Source organism: Amblyomma mixtum, chromosome 2 (assembly GCF_055824585.1).
Source record: "Amblyomma mixtum isolate Tamu chromosome 2, ASM5582458v1, whole genome shotgun sequence".
Lineage (NCBI taxonomy): Eukaryota > Metazoa > Arthropoda > Arachnida > Ixodida > Ixodidae > Amblyomma > Amblyomma mixtum.
Window position 1 is genome coordinate 291,364,237 of NC_143013.1, and position 23,043 is coordinate 291,387,279.

Here is a 23,043-nt window from a genome sequence, read left to right on the forward strand (position 1 = left end):
GACCTTTGTTGGCGCGTTAATTGGTCGAGTCGCGAGCTGGGATGGTCCCATATTTAAAGATATCCTCATAAACACATGTAACGTATGTGGCTGGAACAGCCGGTGGACAATAGAGCGACAGCTTCACGATCGAGTGTAATGGATGATGAAATCAACAGTAATTTAACGTTCAGCGAAGTGGTGTATATCTCACGCGATTTGGCGGCGATCATTTTAGGCTTAACATACTCCTATTAAACTTCGCAATAAGGGGCTACAAAGAACACATGAGCTTAGCTAGCCGAAGGATTCCTCTTCTGCATGCACCGTCATGGGTGTGACCCTCACGCCAGAAAAAAATTTGATGTTCAGCCATGTGATAGCAAGTTTACACCACAGAAAGACGAAGATAGCGACAGCCGGCACGTTCAATCCGTGCACGTTCTCGCATGAGCGCGCAGGCCCAGCTGAGACGAAGCAATTCGCTGGAATGCGCCTCATTCATCGAGCCCTCGGCGCTACGCGGTCCCGACGTCAGGATTGAGCACGTCTTCTGGCAAGTGAGCACGCAGCGCGCCTTGTCGTTTACCGAAAATGTGTTTGTCGTGCGTTAGCTCGGCCGTATATTTTACTATCGTAACATCGGTTATTCAGAATCCCGTTCCGACTCGACAGTGCGCATGAGTCAGATACACGAGGAAGGTGCGACGCTGTTCGCTGTAGCGAAAGTTCGTTATATTAAACAGGCCAAAAAGAAATTGTTTAAAACGTCGCCTTCCGCCCTTTTTTTTTTTTCTAATGAAGTTAACTATTCTCATCAGTAGTCTTCACGCTTGTCCTCAAGCATTTCCTCTGGATGATCCCTGCATTGGCACAACATAAAAACTTGCACAATGACTGCCACTGCAACTGAGCTGGCACTGAACAAATAGCTGCAGTAGCCTATAAACGACTAAGAGAATTTGTGGCTGAGGCGAAGTGAATGCTGCACTACAGTCTGCGTTAGGACCTCTAGTTTGAATACTGTTGGCCAAGTTTGCCTTCTCTATTACGTGGAGTCCACAATAGAGAGTCGTCATGCCCCTGAGCTGGTCAGCTTAGTCCAGAATATAGAGTGGCCATATGCCCCCGAGATGGCCAGCTTTGTACTTTGAATATAGTTCTGGAGCACTGCTGAAATTTTTGATCTGTGGAATCCAATGATTAGGTGAAAATTGATGATGAGCTAGCAATTTTGCATTAAGGACAGTACTCTACATGTTTACAGTATGCCCAACAGAAGAGGAAATGCGCAAGCTGTGAAATGAATGCTAAATAACTGCTGCGACTAAATTATCAATTTTATGCTAGAGTCAAGATGCATTCAAGGCAACATTGCGTCATGGGTCACCTCATCCTTTCTTTTGGTCGGCGCCTTCTAATTTCGTCATGGGTCACCAGTGGGTCACGCTGTGTATTCATGCCGTGCGCACAAATACTGAGTGGCACGATAAAGCCATGGAACAGATCAGGTTGCGAAAGATACACAGGCCAGGTTGCTATTGCAATCTATTGTTGGTCCCAATAAGTTCACTTTGCCACAGGTTCACTGGGAGGTCATGCCGCACCCAAGAAAATCTAAGGGCCTATCGATGGCCAACAAAGCACAGAGATAAGGGCTCCAAAAATTGCTGCTGCAGTAAACATGTTAAAGGGAGCATGAAATGGTGTTTACTGGTTATGAAAAGTACACGAGTGATCAGTATTCCATCACTCATCACTGCACTGCAAAAAGTTTTAAGCTATAGTCAGATACACCTCAAGAACGAAGTGGCAGATGCCCCTCAAAGGAGGCCCTCCAACTAATGGTGTCGACCGATTTTCACGACGCCGAGGTTAATCTGATTAAGCCGTGGTTGTTCCCCATTCACCTGCCACCCGCAGCGATTTCATGCTAGCAGGTCCAAGGGGATTGGTCAAGGGGGAGAATCTGCCGATGACGCTGGCAGAGGGCTTCTTTGAAGGGCATTTGCCACTTTGTTCTTGAGTTGCGTCTGACTATAGCTTCATTAACACCAAAGATATTGGCTTTTAAAATGATGCGCCTCCTCTCTCCCCTCAACTCATACACACCGACTCACCAGAAGGAAAAAAGAAAACGTTGCGGCTGCACCTCACCGCACCCTATCCCACCCACGTCAATTGAGCACACCTAATGAGAAGGCTCACCCACATTGCCCATTCACATTATTGGGGTAAGGGCAGCCAAGAACATGCAATGAGATGTCGCCCCGATTGGTTGGGAGTAGCGAATTACAGTCTGCACAGAATTCTAAATTTGACTCAGATACTCACAAAGAGAACCTGTACAAATTTGTTGCATTGGAACGCGACCATCAAAATCATTTCAGGGTCCCTTGAATTGCATGAGGGCAAAACCAAAGTTCATTCATTCACTTTGATACTTTCGAATAAATAAACCAATCAAGTAGCCCAAACCAAAGTAAATTTGTTTGACTATATGAATCTTCCCAGTGGTTAGTGTGTTATGGTTATACTGGAGGTGGTATTCTGCAGGTGTCGCCATTATAGACGTTTTCTTCAGTCCACACCGATTGTCTTAAGCCCCAGAAGCCGCGGGCCCAAACGCATTGGTACGTACCTAAGTAGATCTCTCTGAAAAGGCGACACCCACAGAATACCACCCCTGATCACTCAAACATGTGGAGCTTGACTGTGATGTACATAGAGGTTGTGTAAAATAAAATTTGAAGAAGCATGAGCATTTCTTCACTTGAAAAAGCCAATAATGTGTGGTTTGGTTTATGGGTGTTTAAAAATTATGCACGCTGAAGATTGAGCGAAGTACCTGGCAATATGAAGTTTCTGGGTATTTACAGAAGCATCTGGCATCATTGGTTATTAATTATCCATTTATGGTTCCTATCTCTGGGAGTGTCGTTGGTTTCCTCCAGCATGAAAATGTAGCGTCCCAAAGTGACTCAGGCTATGACGGATGCTGTGCAATTCTGCTCATTAACATCTGGTAGCATTCAGAGGTCTGCTTGCATCGATGAAGCCAGTTCATTTCGCCCTGTGCCGCAAACTGCATCCAGACACTAGAAGCAAACTACTGTAACTACAGTAACTTCATACCGTACCAGTGGGCACACCTGCTCTCTTGAAAACTGAGGCCATAACACCAAATTTTGAAAGGCCGCTATGGGCATTAACCACACTGTGAACATTCTGAAAGACCACCCTGAAGCTGTCAAAATCACTTTCAAAATGTCACGTTTCCAGCAGCAAACTGCGCTTCAGGGACCTGCTTTTTGCTGCCACCTATGTCCTGATCCTTAACAAGACTGTTTAGTACAGCTTGGGTGAGTACAATTGAGTAGCTAATAAACCAGCATTTTATTTTATTCAGAGAAATTTTTGGTGTACACATACAACTAAGTCGTGGTGATTGTACAGAAAGTATGGGTAAGAAATTCGGAAACACACACATATATACACACATAAACATGACAAAGCCAGAAATTCAGAACTGCAGCCTTTTGTGGCAACTTATATCACGTTAAAGAATAATCCTTCACGCCAGCATTTTACCAAGCACAACAATGCATATTCACAAAGATGTGGCATAACATAGTGCTTCAATGCGCGAACTATTACGAAAATTACAATGCGAATTGTCGGACAGAACACACAGTAATGCTGCCATCACTAATTCTGGCCATAGCTTTGCTGGTTCAGAACCAGCAAGAAACAAGGCAGCCAGATGCTTCAAAAGCGCTATTTTGAGGCCACTCTAAAAGGACGCACTCGCGCACTCATTTCCCACTTCGCGATTTGGTACAGTGACGCTATGGGGAACCAACACGAACGCGCCCGTTCCAGAAACAAGCCCCTCTGGTCCATAGGAATGTCGAACGTAACAGCGCGACGTTCGATCGGCCAGCGATAAACGAGGGTGGTTCTTAGGACTTCTTGTACTCAATCCGCTCCACTTTGACTTCGTCGCCGATCAGCTGATAGACGTAGGTGACCACCGTGGACGACTGAATGTCCATGAGTACGAACGACGGAATGACGTTGCTCTCGAGCGCGTTGTACGCGCCCGTAGCCGATCCGGGGTTGATGTAGAACTTGTTCTCGTGCTCGTACGCCTCGAAGCGGTGCGTGTGGCCCGAGATGAGCACGTCCACGTCCAGCTGTCGCTGAAGCAGCGCCAGGCTGTCAGGGTTGCCCCACGGCACCACTTGGTGGCCGTGGCACAGGCCGATGCGGAACTGGCCCACTGTGACCACCTTTTGCTCCGGGTAGTTCAGGTTCTCATCGAAGTCTCCGCGCACGACGTGCACGTCGCTGGCCAGCGTCTTGAGGTAGTCGTACGACTCCTTGGTGCATAGGTTGCCCGTGCACAGAATGTGTTGGATGCGACCGGGCACCAGCAGCTTCTTGAACTTGCCCGGCAAGCTGTGGCAGCGGTGTGGGACGTGCAGATCACCCAGCACGAGGACTAGCATGATTTCTGAGTCCGTCGGGACACGGGAGCGATCGACGAGCTCACGTTCAGGGCGTTTTTTTCCCCTCGGAGAAATCACGGGTGGCCAGCGAACGCCGAACACCGCCTCCCTATCGGCTACACGCTTGCGATGACGGAGCGCTCGGAATCTTAAATTGAGTAGTTGGTGCGACGATAGTCATACAAAAGTGAACACGTTGTTAGATGCGCTTTACCTACGGCTTTCAGCGAAATTAAGGGCGCTTCAGTCGCTAAAAGTACAAAGCGGGGTCTACCGAAGTTGAAAGCTACGTCATAAGCGCACCAAATAGCATACGTAGCGCTCGCAGCGCCATTGTGTGCTATGTGCCTAAGCATGAACGGGTGTTCTTGACAGTAACATTTATTGACAGCGCAAATCTTGGAAAAACTGACAGGATGACTGATATTGGTGTGCAGTAAACGATGAGCTTTAATGATGACGGCACATTTTGGCACATTCTTTGCTCCGTCAGAATCGCCGCCACTTTGCTTCTGAGACTAGGTGGTCTCGTGCCTCCAGTACAAAATCGATCTCGTGACCCTCGTGACGTCACAAATGGGTTGTTTTGATTTTGCTTTCGTTATCGGTGGATGCAGCAAAAGTAGGAAAAAAAGCACCCGTGATCGCGGCTGCCAAAGGCTGCCGCTTAGTGCACAGCTGCTGCCCTACCGTTCAAATTATTGCGCGTGTGTCATGCTGGACAACTGCATTGTACGCGGTCGCAGCAGTCGCCTCTGCCTTCGGTCAGGCTGCGCAGTGCGCGCTGTGTTGCCGTTGGCAGACAGCAGGTTTCGGACGGGCTGTAGAACATGAGGAACTTTCCCGGACGTGACGGAGGGACCTTTCTGGCGACCGTCCCGTAGCCCGCACCAATCGAAACTGTATAGTCTACTGGCGGGACGCTAATCCTCTCTAGTGGTTGGACGAAGATTGCGGAATTGGGTGAGTGAGGGTCGTATGCTCCGGTGCCGTCTTCGGTGTGGTGGGGGAAGAACGAGACGGCCGGGTGATAGGACGAGGAAAAACAGAATCGGACGTGATGCGACCGTCGTGATGCGACCAGTTTCGCCGGACGGTTGAAAGGTCTATATTTGGTCCATACTAGCTTTGAGCGAAGAAACTAGAGTGCACGCTTATATACTGGCCAAAGCGGTCATTTCAAGCGACACGCAGGGTAGAGCATCCACTGATCAGACGCGCCACGGAACTTACGAGACAATTAAGACGACAAACCCGCTCCCGATTTCCTGTTGCTGTAGTGCACTTTATGCATGATGTATGGTTCAATTAGCACTTGCATATATTATTGCACTAAACAATTGTTTTCTGACCTGTAACTTGAGCCCTTCATACCATATGGCTTATGCCACAATTTCCTGCATGGTGTGGAATGGATATGTCAAAAGAAAAGCATGCTGAAGAGTGTTTATTTGTTTTTCTTGCCTTCAGTGCCCCTTGCATATCAAGAGCGATTAATACTCGGATTCAACGCCAGCCATGCCTCCAGAAAGCACCCCAGCCAACAAAATGCTCAGAGATTTTCAGTAAGTGAGCTTGCATTATTTACATTGCCCTGCATAGTCCAACAAGTATGTTGCCGAAGGGATTTTTGTATGTAAGCAGTATGTATACTGATCGTAATGTACTAGGTGTAAATATATATAATATTGTACCATTGCTAAACTATATGTGTAGAAAAAACAGCACAAGGTTTCTTGCATAACTTTAAATGTGTAGATGTCTTAACTCCTGAACATTAACATTAGCCAGCGAGTAAAAATTAAGGACTACATCCCTAATATAACTGTTACCAACATTGACATTGAACAAAATAGTAGTTGTAGACATATATCAGTCATCCTTGGACTGTTCAAGTTGTTCATCATGTATCCTTGCAAAACAAGAAAAAAAAAGACAGCACTTCATCTGTGAAAGTTCTTCTATCATACTCGCGTGATAAAATTGATTTAGGACCTTTAACACATTTTTGACTTGCTTTGCCCCATACTGCTACTTTTAACGAGATTTCCAGAAATATTGAATGAAAGAAAAATGGTGGATGGAACTTTCAGTGTCTGTGACCTGTGCAAAAATTTGACTGAAACAAACAGTCACAACGCTGTCACTCTTTATTGGCAGTTTTCTGCTCAGCAGACAAATCTGGCCTTTGCAAGGGAGCTCCTTAGAACACTCACTGGCCCAGTGAGAATTGGCATCTGTCAAGTTTTATGAAACCGAAGTGGCTTCTTGCGAATAGTGAAGTACAATACCGGACACAACGAGGCAAGATATACATGCAGCATGGATAGATAACTCCTGTGATATATTTGGTTGCAAGTTTGCAAGAAACTTCTCGAGCCCAAAAACTGAAAAAAAAAAATTCATTCCAGAAAGCTTGAATAACATTAGGTGAAAATCAGAAATGCAAAAACACCTTAGCTGCCATCTATGCTGTCTACAGGGTGTATATCCTGACGTGGAATGTGGTGTGCCGAGCACCGATTGAAGACCTCCGCTGTGCCTTGGGCCTAGAGCCCCCCATCATACCAGAGGCGCTGCCAGACATGTACGCCATTGGGTAGGTGCATGAGAAACATTACTGGTACTTCTCGGAGGTCCAGGCTTTTTATTTCGATCATGTAAGCAGCACAGAATTACTGTGAACTAGAACAGTGTCCACCTTTGCAACCTAATCAACCCATCTTAATTCATGAAAGGCACATTCTGGACAGTACCAGTGGTGAGGCTATGTTTGAAACATTAGTGTGAGATGTACTAATAACTACACATAATATGTTTTACCATGGTACAAGACAAGACACAAACAAGTAGTCAGCACACTAGGCAAGCACTTGGGAAAGGTTAACAACATCAGGGACTGTACTATTTAAAAAAAAAACATAATATGTGCAATACAAAGTGCTGCAAAGGTCAAAGGATGTCAAACAAGAGAAAGAGAAAAACATCATTGAAAGTAGGCTAGTCATTTCTGCTCAGCCAGGAAAAAAGTAAAAAAAAAGTTTCTCTGGCACCTCTATTTTATCTCCACCATGTAGAGTATTGGTGCTGGAATGTGGATCCTCTAGGCATGCCTTCTGTTTTCGGATGTGCAGCCAATGTAGTTATTGTTCCATGTGTGCTTTATTTCGCGTGTGCGTAAGCACACATGCACTTACATGAATGACAGCATCGTACTAAGAGCATAGCTTTATTATGTTTGTCACTTTCAGCTGTAAAATTTTACTTTTGCTTGTGCAATGGACCGGCTCCTTTGGAAGAGAAAGAAGTACAATTGGTTGGAACTGTTTTCCAGGTTCCAGGAGGTGAGCGCAAGACCCCAGCACCTCCTGTCCCAAGCCTTTTTTGAAGAGCCCTGGATTCAAGCCATCAGGAATGCCCTACACAAGTACAGTTATGTCAAGGTGCGTTCTTGTGCGGCTTTACGTTTTTTTTTTTCTTTAAAAGGCAACTTCTGAGGATTTGTGGATACTGTGAGTTTACAAGTGTATTATATTTCTTGGACTGCCCTTTGCTAGGTGCAGTAAATCAGTCTTCAGTGTAATGGGAAAAACAATTTTAAAATGAAAAACTGAAACCAGAACTGGGTTTTCACCAACACATGATGTCACAAACAGTATTAATTAAATGCCAGAACTGCCGATTGTGAACGATGACCAACTCTCATGATGTGTCTGAAATCACTAGGTTTGACATTTTCTTGTTCAGCCAGCACTGAGAGAATATGAACAGGCAGGTAGTGTTTTGTCGTCACAAATACAAGAGCGCCTGTAGAAATGACTACAATTAAGGCCGAGAATTGGGAAATTTTAAAATCTATAAATGCTAATATGAAACACCATACGGCTGCCAAATGTGGCATGAATGGTAGTAAAATCTGTAATGTAACTTTCGGTAAACTGCATGATCAGAATGCCTCCGGAGTTTCCCTTCAATTTTCGCATTTCATTACGCAAGATCTATTGCATTAAAAATGCAATGCGGGCAGATTTAATTGGGAAGGTTGGATCCTGATCATGCGTGCCAAAATAGCAACTAAAGTCTTTTTCTGAGCTAGAAATTGAACGCAGAGGGTTTCGGATGATTAAGTGAATGTGCTAAATTTTGTTTCCAGTGCTGTGGCTCCACACAACTGACAACACATCTATTTTGTGTAAAACTTTGTGTGTACTTACAACAAACTTCTATATAGCATGACAGAAGCCAACAACCACAGAAACCAAGGGGCACAGGGGATTTTTTTTTTAACTAATTTATTTATTTTGTGGTGTTGATCAATTTAGAATATTACTGAATATGTTATCGCTTAAAGCTAATTGATTAGAAAAGCAGAAGAAAAAACAACCACATGCCGCCGGTGGGATCCGAACCCACGACCTCCGCATTACGCGTCCGGTGCTCTACCTCTGAGCTACGGCGACGGCTGTCAAACCTTCTGCTTTCGGGGGTATTTATGTTTACAAGTAACCTAACCTTGAGAGTGTTCATCAGCGCCACCCACGTTCATAAGCGGCGGACGTAGGACGTCCTGAGTAACCGCAGGTGTGACGTAGAACATCATCGAACGGAGAGGGTGGAAGCTGCGTGAGAACCCTCTTATGCTTCCTATGGCATCAAGGCTGCCAGAACCGAGGCCCTCGCTAAGCAATTAAGCAAACAAGGGAAGGGGAATGAGGGGCTCGTTATAAATATGACAGAAGAAATATGTAAGAAGTGTAGACTCCTGACATGCTCTGGTGTGCAGTGAGAATCATGGGTATCAGTAGAAGTGTCAGCAATGAGATATGCAAATACTACAGAGGGCAGTCAAAACAAGAATTCTTTTACCCGAAACGCACAGCATTAAAGAAATGCAAATAATTTTACATTTCTGCACACATCAGTATGTAAATTGCTAGCATATTTGAAGTAACAGTCTTCTCCAACATATTTATCAACGCAAGGCTAATGTGTGAGCTGCCAGATATACAGGAGGCTAAATTCGTGCAAAAGCTAACCATTATTGGCAGAGCAGCACCTAATTTATGGTCATAATGCTGCTTTGGCAGGGGATGGAGAAGTTTTTAATTTTGCTCCCGATTTACTGTGTGCACCTAGGTATTTGCACGCAGTTTTATCAACCTTCAGCATTTGGAAATGATTAAGATTACCTAAAATTAATTATGTGCTGTGACCACCCTTCCCCGATAAATCTCCCAGTTCTTTACTGCAATGAAGGGACCTTATATTGGAAATTCATAACTTTTATCTGGTGTATTCAATGCCTGGGCGTTACACGGTTAATGAGACGAGCTAATAATATGTAGCAGGCACACAGCCAGGATTTTTTTGATGGAAGGGGCCTGAGGTAATGTCTTGCATCAAGCCAGAGGCAGGGAGCGGCTTTGGAGCCTCTCTTGGGTATGTTCCTGGGATTGTAGGGTACTGTAGTCAGTTGTGACTTTACTTATGTGCAGTGTGCCTTAACAAAGGCATTGCAGTTCAAAGAAACGTTGAGTTATGCAGTTGAACCTTACTATAGCGAACAGGTAAAAAATCTTAAAATAATTGGATATAGCCAAAATTCGTAGTATAAAATTTCATCAGAAATCACTTTGTTTTATGGGGGTTTAACTTGCCAAAGAGACTCAGGCTATGAGGGACACTGTAGTGGAGGGCTCCGGATAATTTCGACCACTTGGGGTTCTTGAGTACATGGGCCTCTAGCATTTCGCCTCTATCGAAATGTAACCGCCGTGGCCGGGATCGAACCCGTGTCTTTCGGGTCAGCAGCCAAGCACCCTAATCACTGAGCCACCGCGGTGACTCACCAGAAATGCACGCATGAGCAGTGTGATTTAGTCAGTGAAGCAATGGCAACTCAAGCTATCTTTACCAAAGAAACGGGAAGACCCTTCAGAAGTTTTAGTGCGGTTTCGAAGGCGCTTGCGGCGATGGCCGCAAGAAACCTAACCCAGTTAGGTTGATTTCCTCACATAGCACTGCCAGCACGCCACAGCGGCAGATTAAGAGCCAGCCAGTCTGGCTTCCCCAGATTACAGCCATGTCGCATGAAAAAAAAAGGTACCTCAGACCAAAATCCATTGCCATCTTCACCACCTTCGTGACAGCCAGCATGCACAGCCAGCGCAGGATGCACGGTTACTGCAAGGTTACAGCCATCCACAGTGCTGCTTTTGGGGTGCTGTCGATGGGTACAAGAGGCATGAGCTTGTGTTTACAGTCTGGCTACCAGCCCTCCACTCCGCTGCATCTTTAGTGGCGCTGTTGCATGAATGCTTTCTGCACTGCCACCAGTAACTTATGCAGTGAGGGGAAGCTGACTGTCTGCCGTCCGATCAGACAATGCTTAGCATTGCAGAGTTCGATATATTTGTTTTGTAGCCATCCGCATTCGATGCATGAACTACAAATTGCATATGTTTGCTAAAAATATTTAAGAACAGTTCGATATAGCCAATAATTCGTAATATCTGTGTCTGTTGTTATATCAATATTCGTCTACTGTACTGTAGATTTTTCTTCCATGAAATATGGAAAACTGCAATGTACCATCATAGTGCCTAGTCTTCCTGTGGTGCCCATTAAAAGAATTGTTATTGTTCACACACAGCTCGATCAGTGTTGCCAGCTGTTTTGTGCCTTAAAATAGACCCCCCCTCCCCACTGGCCTTCTCTGGTTGGCAGGTGAAGCATGTGCGTCTACAGGGCCTCATCTTGACCATCTTTACCAAACGTGAACACCTGATCCAGCTGCGGGGCATCCAGTCCACCTACACCAGGACTGGCCTTGGCGGTGTCTGGGTGAGGAGGAGGACGCTTTCCTTTCTCACTCCTCATCAAACAGCTGTCCTTCGCCAGGACAGAAACAATGTGGCGCGCCTTATGCCGATTTAAATGAGCTGTCAGCATTCGGAGACTGTGGCAGTGTTCACATGTATTACATTATGGGTGGGATGGCAGCATGGCGAGTAGCTAGGCAATGTATCCTCTCTCTTCTTTCAAGGGCAACAAAGGTGGTGTGACCATACGGTTGTGCGTCTACGGTTGCTCCATCTGTTTTGTCAACAGCCACCTGGCCGCTCACGAGAGTGAAACATTCCAACGGATAAGCGTGAGTGTTGTTTCAATCACGGTTCGTTCAAGGCATTGAGAGTAAATTGTGAAAATTGGCTCACGAAAATGCGATGCTTATCCACGAGCTTTAAGCCGAACTTGTTCATTTTGCAGGAGTATAACACAATAATTGAGAAGCAAAGGTTTTTCGACACTCAGGCTACAAACATTTTGACACATGAGTAAGTCCTCGCCTCCCTAGTCTGTTCAGTGGCGAGATTTGGCCTCCATCTTATGACACCTTGCCTGTGCTTTCTGCAAACAGCTACTCATTCTGGTTTGGGGACCTGAACTTCCGTGTGGATGACTGCACCATGGATGACATGAAGGCTTCCATTGAGAACAACACCTACGACCAGATGCTGCAGAAAGACCAGGTGAGGCAGGCAGTGTCTGTGCAAGTACCAGGTGCAAACTTTTTTCCCTAATTTACGCATACTTGATGCATTGCCGTATTGCTTATCATTGCTGGGTAACAGGCCGAGATTTCTGCCCTTGAGAACCAATAAATGATTCTGCCTTGCTGCGTAAATTCGCAGCTGAATCGTGTGCGGAGCAAAGGTGAAGCCTTCCACGAGTTCTGCGAACAGGATATCACGTTCGCACCAACCTACAAGTTCCAGATTGACCGCATGGGCTACAATTTCAGGTATGCTGAAGAAATTCTGAGAACATAGTGGTGGGGAGCCGTCATTAAAAGTCTAGTACAGGGTGTCAATTATCCTCCATGTATTGCAGTGTTCTCATGTGCTGCATGTGGTGAGTTTTTTCACTGTCGTTCCCTCACATGCAGCCAGCGCAAGCCAGCGTGGACTGACAGGATTCTTTACCGCTTCACCAAGAATGCCTACGAGAATGTGACCCTCGATCTAAAGCAGCACCAGTATGTCAGTCATGACCTGTACATTCAGAGTGACCACAAGCCCGTGTCTGCTTTCTTCACTCTGAAGGTATGTTGCACTCTTGAGCTTGACCGGCTGTTGGTAGCCAGCATTAGTTATGCTTAGGTCAGGCACACCCTGTAAACACTAGATGTTCCCTCTGTGTGCGCAAGGTGTTTGCCAAGCCTGAGCAGCCGATCATCTACTTCCTTCCTGTGGGCACCTGGATCATCAATCAGGACAGTTTTGCCTGGTACTACACAACTGCGGATACTGAACTCAAGTCGTGGGATTGGATTGGCCTTTACAGGGTGAGAATAGCCGAGCCACTTCTGCCCTTTATTCGTTTCTTTCAGTGGCTGCGTTGAGCCCTCACCCCTGGTCTAATTGTTGTCGCCCTCTTGAAAATGTAGTAGCGAACACATGCATATGTATGCCCCTTACATTAAACTCTGTCGACTGAAAGACCATCATATGATGGCTGCGCATGGAAACACAGGCCTGCTTGCGCAAAGCAAATTAGACTTAGTCTAGTTCCCAGTCTAGTCTAAAATTAGACTTAGTCTAGCTCCCAGTCTAGTCTAATTCACACTCTAAACTCTCCATCTGTTATAAGAAAAGGAAAGGAAAGGTGCAGTGACTGGCTCACTTTGTCGATGGACCCTTCAGCTGTGCCTTGAGTGAAAAAAAAGCACGAATGCTAAGAACTCCATTTGCCATACAACATTCACGTTTGTCCTTTTACTCATTCACACTTCTGTGCTGTTGCCTGCTGCACTGACTTGTAAAAAAGCCATACTTCTATGCGAGGCCACCATTTGTCAGCATTTCAGTTGAAGACATGAAGGAAGGAATATGTAATATACCTGAATGTCAGTAAAAAGAGCAGTTGGTAATATGTGCTCATGGTGTGTCTTCAGTCTTGGTCTTCAGTACCACGGGTTCAATCCCGGCCGCGGCAGTTAAATTTCTTTGGAGGAGAAATTCTAGAGGCCTGTGTACTGTGCGATGTCAGTGCACATTAAAGGGATACTGAACCAAACTTTTGGAGCTGCTCTTTTGCATGTAAACAAGAGCTTGACTGCTAAAATTGATAAATATGACAAGCACTTTAGCGAAAAAGGCGGATAAGACGCTTTTTTTCGCGATTTATTGCCGTATCGTTGCGCCTGGTGGCCGCCTGTGGAAGCTGCGGCTAGACGTCATAACACCCGCGCGCCCACCGTTCCCGCAGAAGCACGATTGCCATCGTTACTTGCGGCTTTTCCATGTCTGTCGTCTGCTCACGGCGTACACAGATATGTCAAGACGTTAATCGATGCTGTCTACATACCATAACTGTATGCACGTTACGTCCGCTAAATGCAGCTACTTTTTCCGGACCTTGTGCCATTTCTAGCATTCTCGCTTTTAAAACAGAAGCGCGACGATGTTCAGACTAGTGGCGCCATCTGGTGGTTAGGAGGGGAAGCATTGTTGTCAACAAACCGACACCCCTCTTAGCCTAAAGGGGGCAGAATCGTTACTCTAAATAAAAAATAAAGCAAATTTATTACTCGTAAGTTCTCTTATGTGCAACAGGAGATGAAGCGAAAGACTGGTGGCCGATTTATGGCCAGTGAACGCGCTGAAGAAGCCAGTAACAACGACGCAACCAGTCCGAAGCGAGGTTTCATGTATCGAAGGGCGCCGCCATATTTGTCGCCGCGGGAGGGTGCCATGACGTCACGCTTTCCACCTCGCGCCGACCGGGAGGGCTTGGCGCGCGCTCATGAAACATCGAAAATAAAACCATCCGCTGAAAAATATGCGCAGTGACGACTAGATTTCGGTGTAATCACATTCCGAGAATCTTTATTCAGCCTTTTTGTTCAATTTTCAGATTTTGCTTCAGTATCCCTTTAAAGAACCCCAGGTGGTCGAAATTTCCAGAGCCCTTCACTACGGCGTCTCATAGCCTGAGTCGCTTTGGGACAAAACCAAACCAAACCAAACCTTGTTACATGGAAACAGTTAAGGCAACTGTGGCTATTGCTAATCGTGGTTGTCCATAGTTGCTTGGCAGACTGAACAGTAGTTAACATGCTAACCATAGTAATGCAACCTGTCCATATAACACAATAAACAGACATTTTAACCCTGTGTTTGGCACATGATAGACTTAGTTGCTTATGTGCAATGATAATCGTATAACTAATTCAGTTAAAAGGACCAGCCACTGAATTTTAAGTACCCAATTTTTTTCAGTGCAACAGAATGTTTGCTGTTTACAGTACTCAACTCCGCTGTTTTTTTTTTGTTAGAAACGCTGCAGAGGATTTTCAGAGAATTTTTCGATTAGGTCATGCACCCATTTATATGTATCCCAATGCTGGAAACCATGACCAGCAAGTGCGGTGGCGATAGCACGTCTGCAAAAATGATGTGCCAAAAACAAATATAAATCTCACTTGCCAGGCGATATTTAGACATTTTTAGTGTGGAGTAGCGTCCATTTTAGTTTATACACCCAAAGCTGTTACAGCATAGTGACATACGCCTTGTCGACAAAAGCTTTAGTGGACTGTGATTGCTGCCTTGTTCAAGAAATGCAAAATACTGTGGTGCCCTCTAGTGCCAAAAGCTAAAAGCACATTGTCTGCATTGTGAAGGAAACGTTGCTTTTCATCAAAGGGCGCATTGGAGAGAATGTAAAGTACAACATAACATGGGGAACACTCCTGAAAGAAAAAAACCGCGCTAAAAAACAGTGATATTTTACTGAGATGCGGTCACGTGATGGGATACACCAATAATAGCAGGGTTTCACCACAAGATGGCACTTGTTTGTTTTATGTGATTTTTAATGCCAAAGTAAATTGACAAATCCTCGTTTGTTCAATATTGCAGTTCTCAATTCTTACAATTTGAGGCATGATTTTTCATATCACCCCACCACAATCTTGTGGCATGTTTTGGTCGGTTGTCGGTACCTTTAATGTCTTTTAGAGTGAAAGCTCTACTCGATGCAAAACTTGATCTCCGATTCCGTGTCCCCAGATGACCTTGAAATAACCTTCTGATGCCTACCATAGTAGCAGCGTTATGGCAAGCTACATAAGGTGTACCATGTCTACAAAGTTCACCATGACTACCCTAGTCCATCATGGTGGTATGGTCCTTGACCTTGACGTCGGGCTACCCCAAAACTTTAGTCCACCAACCCCAGATTTGGACCGAATTCGATGTCTAGCCATAAATGACCTTACCCAACATGGGTGACCTCCAAATTCGGCCCAAGCCACCCCAAAAATTCGACCTTTGCCATCGTATGATGGCAGTGCATAGAAACAGAGGCCTGCTTGCGCAAGACAAATCGATGTCTAACCATAATTTATTGCACCCAACATGATGGTAACCAACAAATTTGGCCCAGGCCACGCTAAAAAATTTAGCCCACCCAATCCCAAAATTTGACCTTGGCAGATTTGCACCAAAATCAATGTCTAGTCATAACTGTCCACGCCCAACATGATGGTGGCCTCCAAATAGGGCCTTGTCAATTGGACCAAAACCAATTTCCAACTATAATTGAGCACACCCAACACGATGGCGACCTCCAAATTTGGCCCGGGCCACCCCCGTAATTTGACCTTGGCGACTTGGGAATGCTTTCACGCTATAATGGGTTTAACCAAGTTAAAACCATGGCAATTTTTCTTACACGGGCAAACCGTGGTCAGGCATAAGCACATTACCCTGCCCATGTAACACGGGTATAAGAGTGACATTTGTAGGTCCAAAAGTGCTAGATACTCAGGTACAGGTTGTAGTGTTGTACCACAGCCATGTTATGCTGCAGTACTAAATAGTTAGTGAAGACGTTTATTATGCTCGTTGTTTCATATACGTAACACAAGAACTTAAAAATGCTGCGCTACCCAAGTCAGCAGCTTGCAACTGCTTGTACTGCTTGTAGCTGCTTGTAGCTTATATGCTGCACCTATGGCTTTGATTTATTAACCATTGTAAGAAATGACTACATTCTTCGATGTGGTGGCAAGATGTGGGGTTTTGACGTCCTGAAGCTGCAAGTGGACTATGGGGATGCCTTAGTGGAGGGCTCCGGATTAATATTTTCCTCTTGAGGTTCTCGAATGTGCAGTGACATCACAAAGCATCCGGGTGTTCTTGCATTTCACCTCCACTGAAATCTACCCTACATGACCATGATTTGATCCCGCAAACTTGGCTCAGCAGCCAAATGCCAAAGCCAGCTGAGCTACCGCAGTGGGTACTCTGGGGAGACGGTTTTAGCAGTAATGCTCACCATTGCAGGAAAACTTCAGCAGCCTGGAGGATCACCTGGGCTATGTGTGGGCCTCAACACGCCCCACGGATGTCTACCCCCCTCACCTGCGAATCCGGCGCAGCCGATCGCGCTCTTCCCGGGGCAGCCAGTCGCGAGCCAATTCTGCTGGTGGTGCCACGGCCAGTGGCACTTCGGGTGCGCCCTCGCGCCGAGCGACCAGGTCACCGCCACCCGAATTGGAAAATGCCGCACGCTCCGTCTCGCGGCCACGCAAGCCAACAGATGAACCGAGCGATCCCGAAGCTGGCCTGGACGACGAGCAGAACCGACCGCAGCAGTCTGCCTCCGTTGCGCCCTCCGCGACCCCACCCAGCGACAGCAGTGTCATGGAACAAGCGAGGCAAGCAAATGCTGCCTCTGGTAGCACCAAGAAGCGCGGGGATGCCTCGGTCAGTTGGAAGCCTGCGTCGAGCCGGCAGCAGTCTCCACAGCATGGCACACCAAACGACAGCCTCGAGGAAGGTGCCATGGCGCGCGCGGAAACGCCTCCAGACACAGGCAACGCGTCGCCGTTGGAAGGGAAGAGCTGCTCGGAGCTGGGTGACGATAACGCGGAGAACACTGGACGGCGTTCATCAGCGCAAGCACCAAACCTAGCTGGCCGCATGGATGGCCCCGCGGAACCGGAGGCTGCCCCTCAACAGGAGGGCACTGCTCAGCAGGAAGGCGCCACTCAGCAAGAAGGCGCCACTCAGCCAGAAGGCGCCGCTCAGCAGGAAGGCACCTCTCAGCAGGAGGCCACCACGCACCAGCCTAGGGTGCCGTCGTCTGATCGCGTCTTCTACCGGGTGCTTTTCGGTGACCAGACACTACTGGTGTCTGGCAGGTACCGACTGGTCTACCTGCGCGGCCAGTCTGATGTGCTCGGCATGAGTGAGCCCTTTAAGGTGAGTGAGTATATTTGGGAGTTTGTTTGCTGCAGAGTTTGTAGTGCCATTAATGTGGACTATTCCGGCACACGATTAACAGTTGTGAAAATTCTCATTTATCAGAAGCCAAAAATAAAGGAGGAGTAAGAATATTACTCTCAACATACGATACAGAAGAGGGCAGCCAGTCAAAGATGATTATGCCATTGCGTGCAACACTTGTGTGCCACTATTCTGTTCAAAGCACAGCTGTATATTTAGTCGCATTAGCAGTGCTCAGCAGTAAGCTGGAAGACAATGTGAGCGGTTTGACTGCTGCTGCTTGTATAACGAGTCTCTCCACTCCGTTTCTGCCTGCAGCGTAGCAGCTATTACTGGCGACTAAAGAGCACCTGGCAGCATGGTTGTAAACCATTCAGGGTCCTCATATTAGTGATGCAAAACTATCAGAAAATTGACTACCGATAGTATCGATAGTTTATTTAAAACTATCGATAGTGTAAAAAAAACTATCGGTGGTACTACTAGCGATAGTACTGCTATCGATAGCAAGATAGCAAGACTATTGATAATGAAACTGTTGATGGTAAGACTATGGATAGTAGCAATATTGATATTATGCATTTGCTGGCCAGCGATATAACCAAAACATTTGCGATACCTGATTGGTTTCACGGTCTCATGAGGCTTAAAGTCCCAAAAAGACTCAAGCTATGAGGGATGCCGTAGTGGAGGTCTCTGGGTAAATTTCGACCAGCTGTGGTTCTTTAACGTGCACTGGGACAGTTCGGAAGAATAGCTGTAGTTGCATCCGATGAAAGAACAAATAGCACAAGTTGTGCTGGCTTACGCATGCACTGCACTGCACGTGCACTGTAGACGTCGTCTTGCTCAACTAGGACATTCGCACGCTAACATTTTATCCAGCAACTTTACGTAGGGAACATCTGCAGAGCTCGTTGACGCATAGGCCGCGTAAACGGGCGAGTCGTGTTAGTCACTCATACCATCACCTCCACACCACATGCTCGGGAAACCAAGTTTAGGATGCAGTGGGTACGCGTGGTTGATTTTATAGAGTCGATGGTACCAGATATAGCTATCGATACTTCTGCTGATAGTACTTTCGATACTACTATCGATAGTACAATCGAGTCTTTTTTACCATCGATAGTGACTCAACTATCAATAGTTTTGCATCACTACCTCATATTCCCACACGTGCATGCTGTCAATTGTTTGAATGTGACATGTCCTTACCCTGCACCTTTTGTCAGAATGACCAAACCAGCAGTTTGACAGCTCCTGTCAGATGCTCACGCTTGCGATTTTTTTCTCCTTTCATTTTATGCTGCATTGGCTGCACAGTTCATTAATAATGTTGAAGTCGACAATGTGCAAAGGCGTGAGTACAGTGGTTACTTGTCCTAGCATGGTGTCACAATCATAGACCACCTGCTTGTGTAATACTTTCCTGCTACTACTGTAGTACCGGCTGTGCTAAAACACTACTCATCAGTAAAATTGTTCGTAGAGCTTTCGTTGTGCAGCAGTTCCTCCATAGAACATACGAATGAAAAATCAAACAAAGTTAGTGCATGTGAAAATTTGAATGCGTTTTATGTAGCAGTGCAAAGCCATTGCTTCAAACAGTTAAAACTCTTGAAAATTCAGCAGCTTTTGCAGAGAAAAATGCATATCCGTATGGTATGGGTGAACAGTATCTGAATGCTTTCTCCAAGTTTTTGAGTCAATTCTGATTTGCTGCCTTTGCCTTTTTTTTTTTCCCCACAGATTAAGGCAGCTGTCAGCTGAAGACTTGGCACATGGCTCGGCTGCTGTTATGTAAATAGCATTAGCAATAGGATTGATTGCGGTAGGATTCGTGTATGTTAATGTTGATAATTGTCAAATATAATGTGGGGAAAATATTATCATTACGGGGGGACCCATTCATGGAATGCTCCAACCTGTGCATCTCATGGCGACCTGTGCACGCGCAATGGGACTGTGTGTACTAGCCACATGCTTTTCGATCAAACTGTAGCGTATCATTATATGCAGTGCACAGGTGTGTCACATATGCAACACTGTGTTTATAAAACTGCTCATCAGTGTGATGTAGAGATGTATCACTCCCTCCCCATCCCCACTTATTTTAATGTTTCTTTATTTTACATGAACCACGCAGCTTCAGAAAGAGAGCTTATATTTTTTTACGCTACAACTGTCTACTGCTCTAAAAGCTAGTACAAGTTTATGACATGAGACGTGGCGTTAGATTGGAGGCCTTGTGTGGAGTGGTATTTGTGTTGGCCTATCCCTCCCATGAGTGCTAGATTCAAGCAACAAAGTATGATACCATTGTCGTACTAAAGCGAATTTTTATTCTTTCGTTTCGTAGTATGGTGGGCAGTGCAGTACTTTGTCCCGACTTGACAATTTTTGTGATAATGGTAAAGCTTTCCCTACTTGCCTTGCTGTGTCTTGAGTGCGATTTACTGTGCACACATTATGGGCTTGTGAGCCACGTTATTATCAGGTTTTTGCGGCCAGAAGTACTGAACATGTGTAGCATTTACACCTGTTTGAAACCTGTTAATTACTGCGTTGATCTCTTTCCGCATTTATCCATTCCAAGGTGGTGTTTTGGAGCAAATGTATGTATTACTACGGTACAAATGGCTATTATACTTTGTGCAACGCACGTGCAATATACCTCTTTTACGAAATGCTGTTTTTTCCTGTTCACAAAATAAAGCAAAGCAAACACGTTTTTCAGTTGCCTAATTTTATGAAAATGGCTGTGATAGAAATATCCACAATGACACACTTATGATGGACTTGTTGCTGGCTAAAATCTTGTGACAATGAACTTCAGTAGCTGATGCATGACATGATGGTGCCACTCTGTCTCTTGTTAAAATCTGAAATGAAAGCACAGTGTAAGATATGCTCCCATTTCATTCAGCCATAAAACTTGACTTTACCGTGACAGCCTATCGTGTAATCCGCCAAATGCACACAATGTTGATGTCCGTGCACACCACCATGTAGTTTCCATCGGGACTCAATGCCACAGCATTGGCATTAACCTGAAAGTGTTTCCAAATGCAGTTGCATTGCTTTTAAGTGCGTGAGTAGGAGCCTCCCTCTCATTACTAAAACCACAGAGCAAAAACAAAGAGAACAGAAGACTTGCCACTGGTGTGAGAACGTGAAGTTGCTTAAATAAAAGAAAAGCGTTGAAAGGTAGCTATGCATAGCATTTTACTGTTAACATAGCTTTGACATGAGTGCAAGGAGATCAACTGAGACGATGTCATCAAATCTGCTTAGGAAGCAGTGGATATGGTAGCAGGCAATATGGTCGGGTGCGTAACTGTATTGCCTCCATTTAGCGGCCTTCTGTTATGCTGCACATGATATCCGTCTTTGCAGCTCAAAGTACAACAGGACCGCTGAAATGACTTTGCTAACTAGCTGCTCTAAGCTAACGCCCACTACAAACCACAGGTGACATAGAACAACCTTGTCGCCAATTTCAAAGGTATTTCAACTACAAGCATTTAGCTTCTACTCGAGGAAGCTACTAACAGAGGCTTTAATACCTTTCCGTCTTTTTTCTCCACGGAGAATTCTTCACTGCATGAAAGGATGACTGGCCATGTCAACTTTTTCACTGGTTCAGCCAAAGTTGCCCCTTCTTTTCCGCTGTTATACAGCCAGACAGTTCCAGTGTCGTCACCACAGGCTATAATGTCTTCGCAATGAAAAAGACACACCACAGTGCAGTGAGAATAGAACCTGCTTTTAAGACATGCATGCAGTACTGCTGCGTGGCCAGTACATTGTGTCATTGAAACCAAGTAGCATAGGGGAATGTTTCCTCCTTTTTTACAGTAATTCGTGGAATATTAATAGTGTAACTATATTCTAGGCGTATCAAACTTTTTAACACTAAGCAAGGTCCACTGAACTCGACATTCCAACTCCACTTGGCCAGCCATGACTGTGGCAAACCATTGGACGTGGCACCATGCATTGGCTTGTGCCAAAAGACTGTAGTGGGCAGCATTTGAGGCAAAATGGCAAATGCTCTGAACTGCATTAGAGTAAACATGCCATGCACACAAGCATTGCGTGCAACTGTACTCCATTACGCCAACACGAGGCTATCGTGACTGACTGGAGAGGAACTCTACTTGAAATCCGGTGGCATCAGAATGCGTACATGGTAGCCGCAACTTTCGGCCACAATGAGCACCACAGCACGCATCTTTGCAGTAACCGAGAGAAGCTACACAAGGCAAGCGCGACTTCAAAGGAGGAAAAATGCCAGTGCCTCACCGGGTGTTGCTGAAGGGTAAAAGTAGTCAACCTCCGTGTCGCTCCACAAGAATGTGCTCCCATACTTCACTTTCACTTTCTGCAGCTTCTGTGAGTGCTTCCTGAGAGCAGTCACATGACTAGATAGCCTCCACATGCCGATCATGCCAGTGTTGGAACATTTGCTAACTGCAGGGGAAAAAACAAATGGGTACAAGAAAAGAAGCAGCTGTGAAGCACCAACAGCAGGCAGTGCAGTAAAAGAAAATGACCTTAACAGGTGGCGGTCAGCCTTGGCAACTTACATGGCCACCTCACATTACTTTGGTAAAGCAAGCATTAGAAAAACTAACACTCTTGGATTATTTTCTTTTAACTGCATGTTGAACAAGCAAAAAAACTACTCCATAGGCCGCACGATTAGGTGGAACATGTGGGACGAGGCTAGACACAGCTAGAAGGTGGTGTTATTGTTCACCAGGATGCTTGGCTTGTCTTCAAGAACGATTTGACCATAATGCATTGTAGAGTGCAGAAAGACTAGATCTGATACTGCTACTTAATCGCAATACTTGTGAAGCTGTCACTTTTCAGAAGGGGGGGGGGGGGGGGGGGGGGGGGGGGTGTATTTAGAGGCAAGCACACATGATCTTTTTTTTTGCATAAGCTGGCAAATATACTGGCTGCATTTCAGCACTCTTCTATACAAGGTGCGAAGTGCCAATATCTGCAAGCATAACGTGTTAGCAGCGCACACTTGTAATCCCTCCATCAATCAGAAAGAGAAGGAGCTATTTGATCAGTTACTCTTCATATGCCACAAATAAAATCCGTCAGAATGAACAAGATAAAAATGAACTTTACAAGTTCACTTCCACCGAATGCAATGCTAAGTCAAGTTGCTGATACATACTATCAAAGCATGTATCCCAAGCGGAGCCCTTCACTACAGCGTCTCTCATAGCCTT

The 23,043-nt window shown here is 45.6% G+C and overlaps 3 protein-coding genes across 9 annotated transcripts in view; 1 reads left to right on the plus strand and 2 right to left on the minus strand.

Annotated features, from left to right (window-relative positions):
• On the plus strand, positions 1–20,522 carry LOC149364443 (inositol polyphosphate 5-phosphatase K-like). Of its 7 annotated transcripts, none has more exons than XM_089574377.1 (13): positions 2–539; positions 5,961–6,055; positions 6,973–7,089; positions 7,825–7,933; positions 11,217–11,333; positions 11,536–11,643; positions 11,760–11,827; positions 11,911–12,022; positions 12,185–12,294; positions 12,439–12,595; positions 12,700–12,837; positions 16,844–17,764; positions 19,541–20,522. In XM_089574377.1, exons 2-13 carry the CDS (start codon positions 6,009–6,011, stop codon positions 19,559–19,561), a joined length of 2,025 nt encoding a protein of 674 aa, XP_089430503.1. In that variant the 5' UTR covers positions 2–539; positions 5,961–6,008; the 3' UTR covers positions 19,562–20,522. The 7 variants fall into 7 exon arrangements, with proteins under 7 accessions (XP_089430506.1, XP_089430503.1, XP_089430502.1 ...); XM_089574376.1 differs by having other exon boundaries at positions 2–535; XM_089574374.1 differs by lacking the exon at positions 2–539 and adding an exon at positions 5,064–5,453.
• Vps29 (vacuolar protein sorting 29) lies at positions 3,357–4,671 on the minus strand. Its single transcript, XM_089574371.1, has one exon. It carries the CDS (start codon positions 4,488–4,490, stop codon positions 3,942–3,944), a length of 549 nt encoding a protein of 182 aa, XP_089430497.1. The 5' UTR covers positions 4,491–4,671; the 3' UTR covers positions 3,357–3,941.
• LOC149364445 (leucine-rich repeat and WD repeat-containing protein 1-like) overlaps positions 20,517–23,043 on the minus strand; it is a 13,921-nt gene continuing 11,394 nt past the window's right edge. The window contains exons 12-15 of the mRNA XM_089574373.1: positions 22,097–22,264; positions 21,358–21,509; positions 20,737–20,841; positions 20,517–20,673 (exon numbers count right to left, since the gene is read on the minus strand). Coding sequence (XP_089430499.1) covers positions 20,746–20,841; positions 21,358–21,509; positions 22,097–22,264 — 416 coding nt within the window. The 3' untranslated portion in view covers positions 20,517–20,673; positions 20,737–20,745. The remainder of the gene's footprint in view (positions 20,674–20,736; positions 20,842–21,357; positions 21,510–22,096; positions 22,265–23,043) is intronic.

What these genes read in the sequence shown, in the direction of transcription:
- Vps29 (XM_089574371.1), bottom strand. Translation starts at nt 4,490, where the DNA reads ATGCTAGTCCTCGTGCTGGGTGATCTGCACGTCCCACACCGCTGCCAC.
- LOC149364443 (XM_089574377.1), top strand. Translation starts at nt 6,009, where the DNA reads ATGCCTCCAGAAAGCACCCCAGCCAACAAAATGCTCAGAGATTTTCA. An exon ending in ACAAGTACAGTTATGTCAAG is followed by an intron (nt 7,934 to 11,216) that starts GTGCGTTCTTGT and finishes TCTGGTTGGCAG; the next exon opens with GTGAAGCATGTGCGTCTACA. An exon ending in CTGGCCTTGGCGGTGTCTGG is followed by an intron (nt 11,334 to 11,535) that starts GTGAGGAGGAGG and finishes TCTTCTTTCAAG; the next exon opens with GGCAACAAAGGTGGTGTGAC.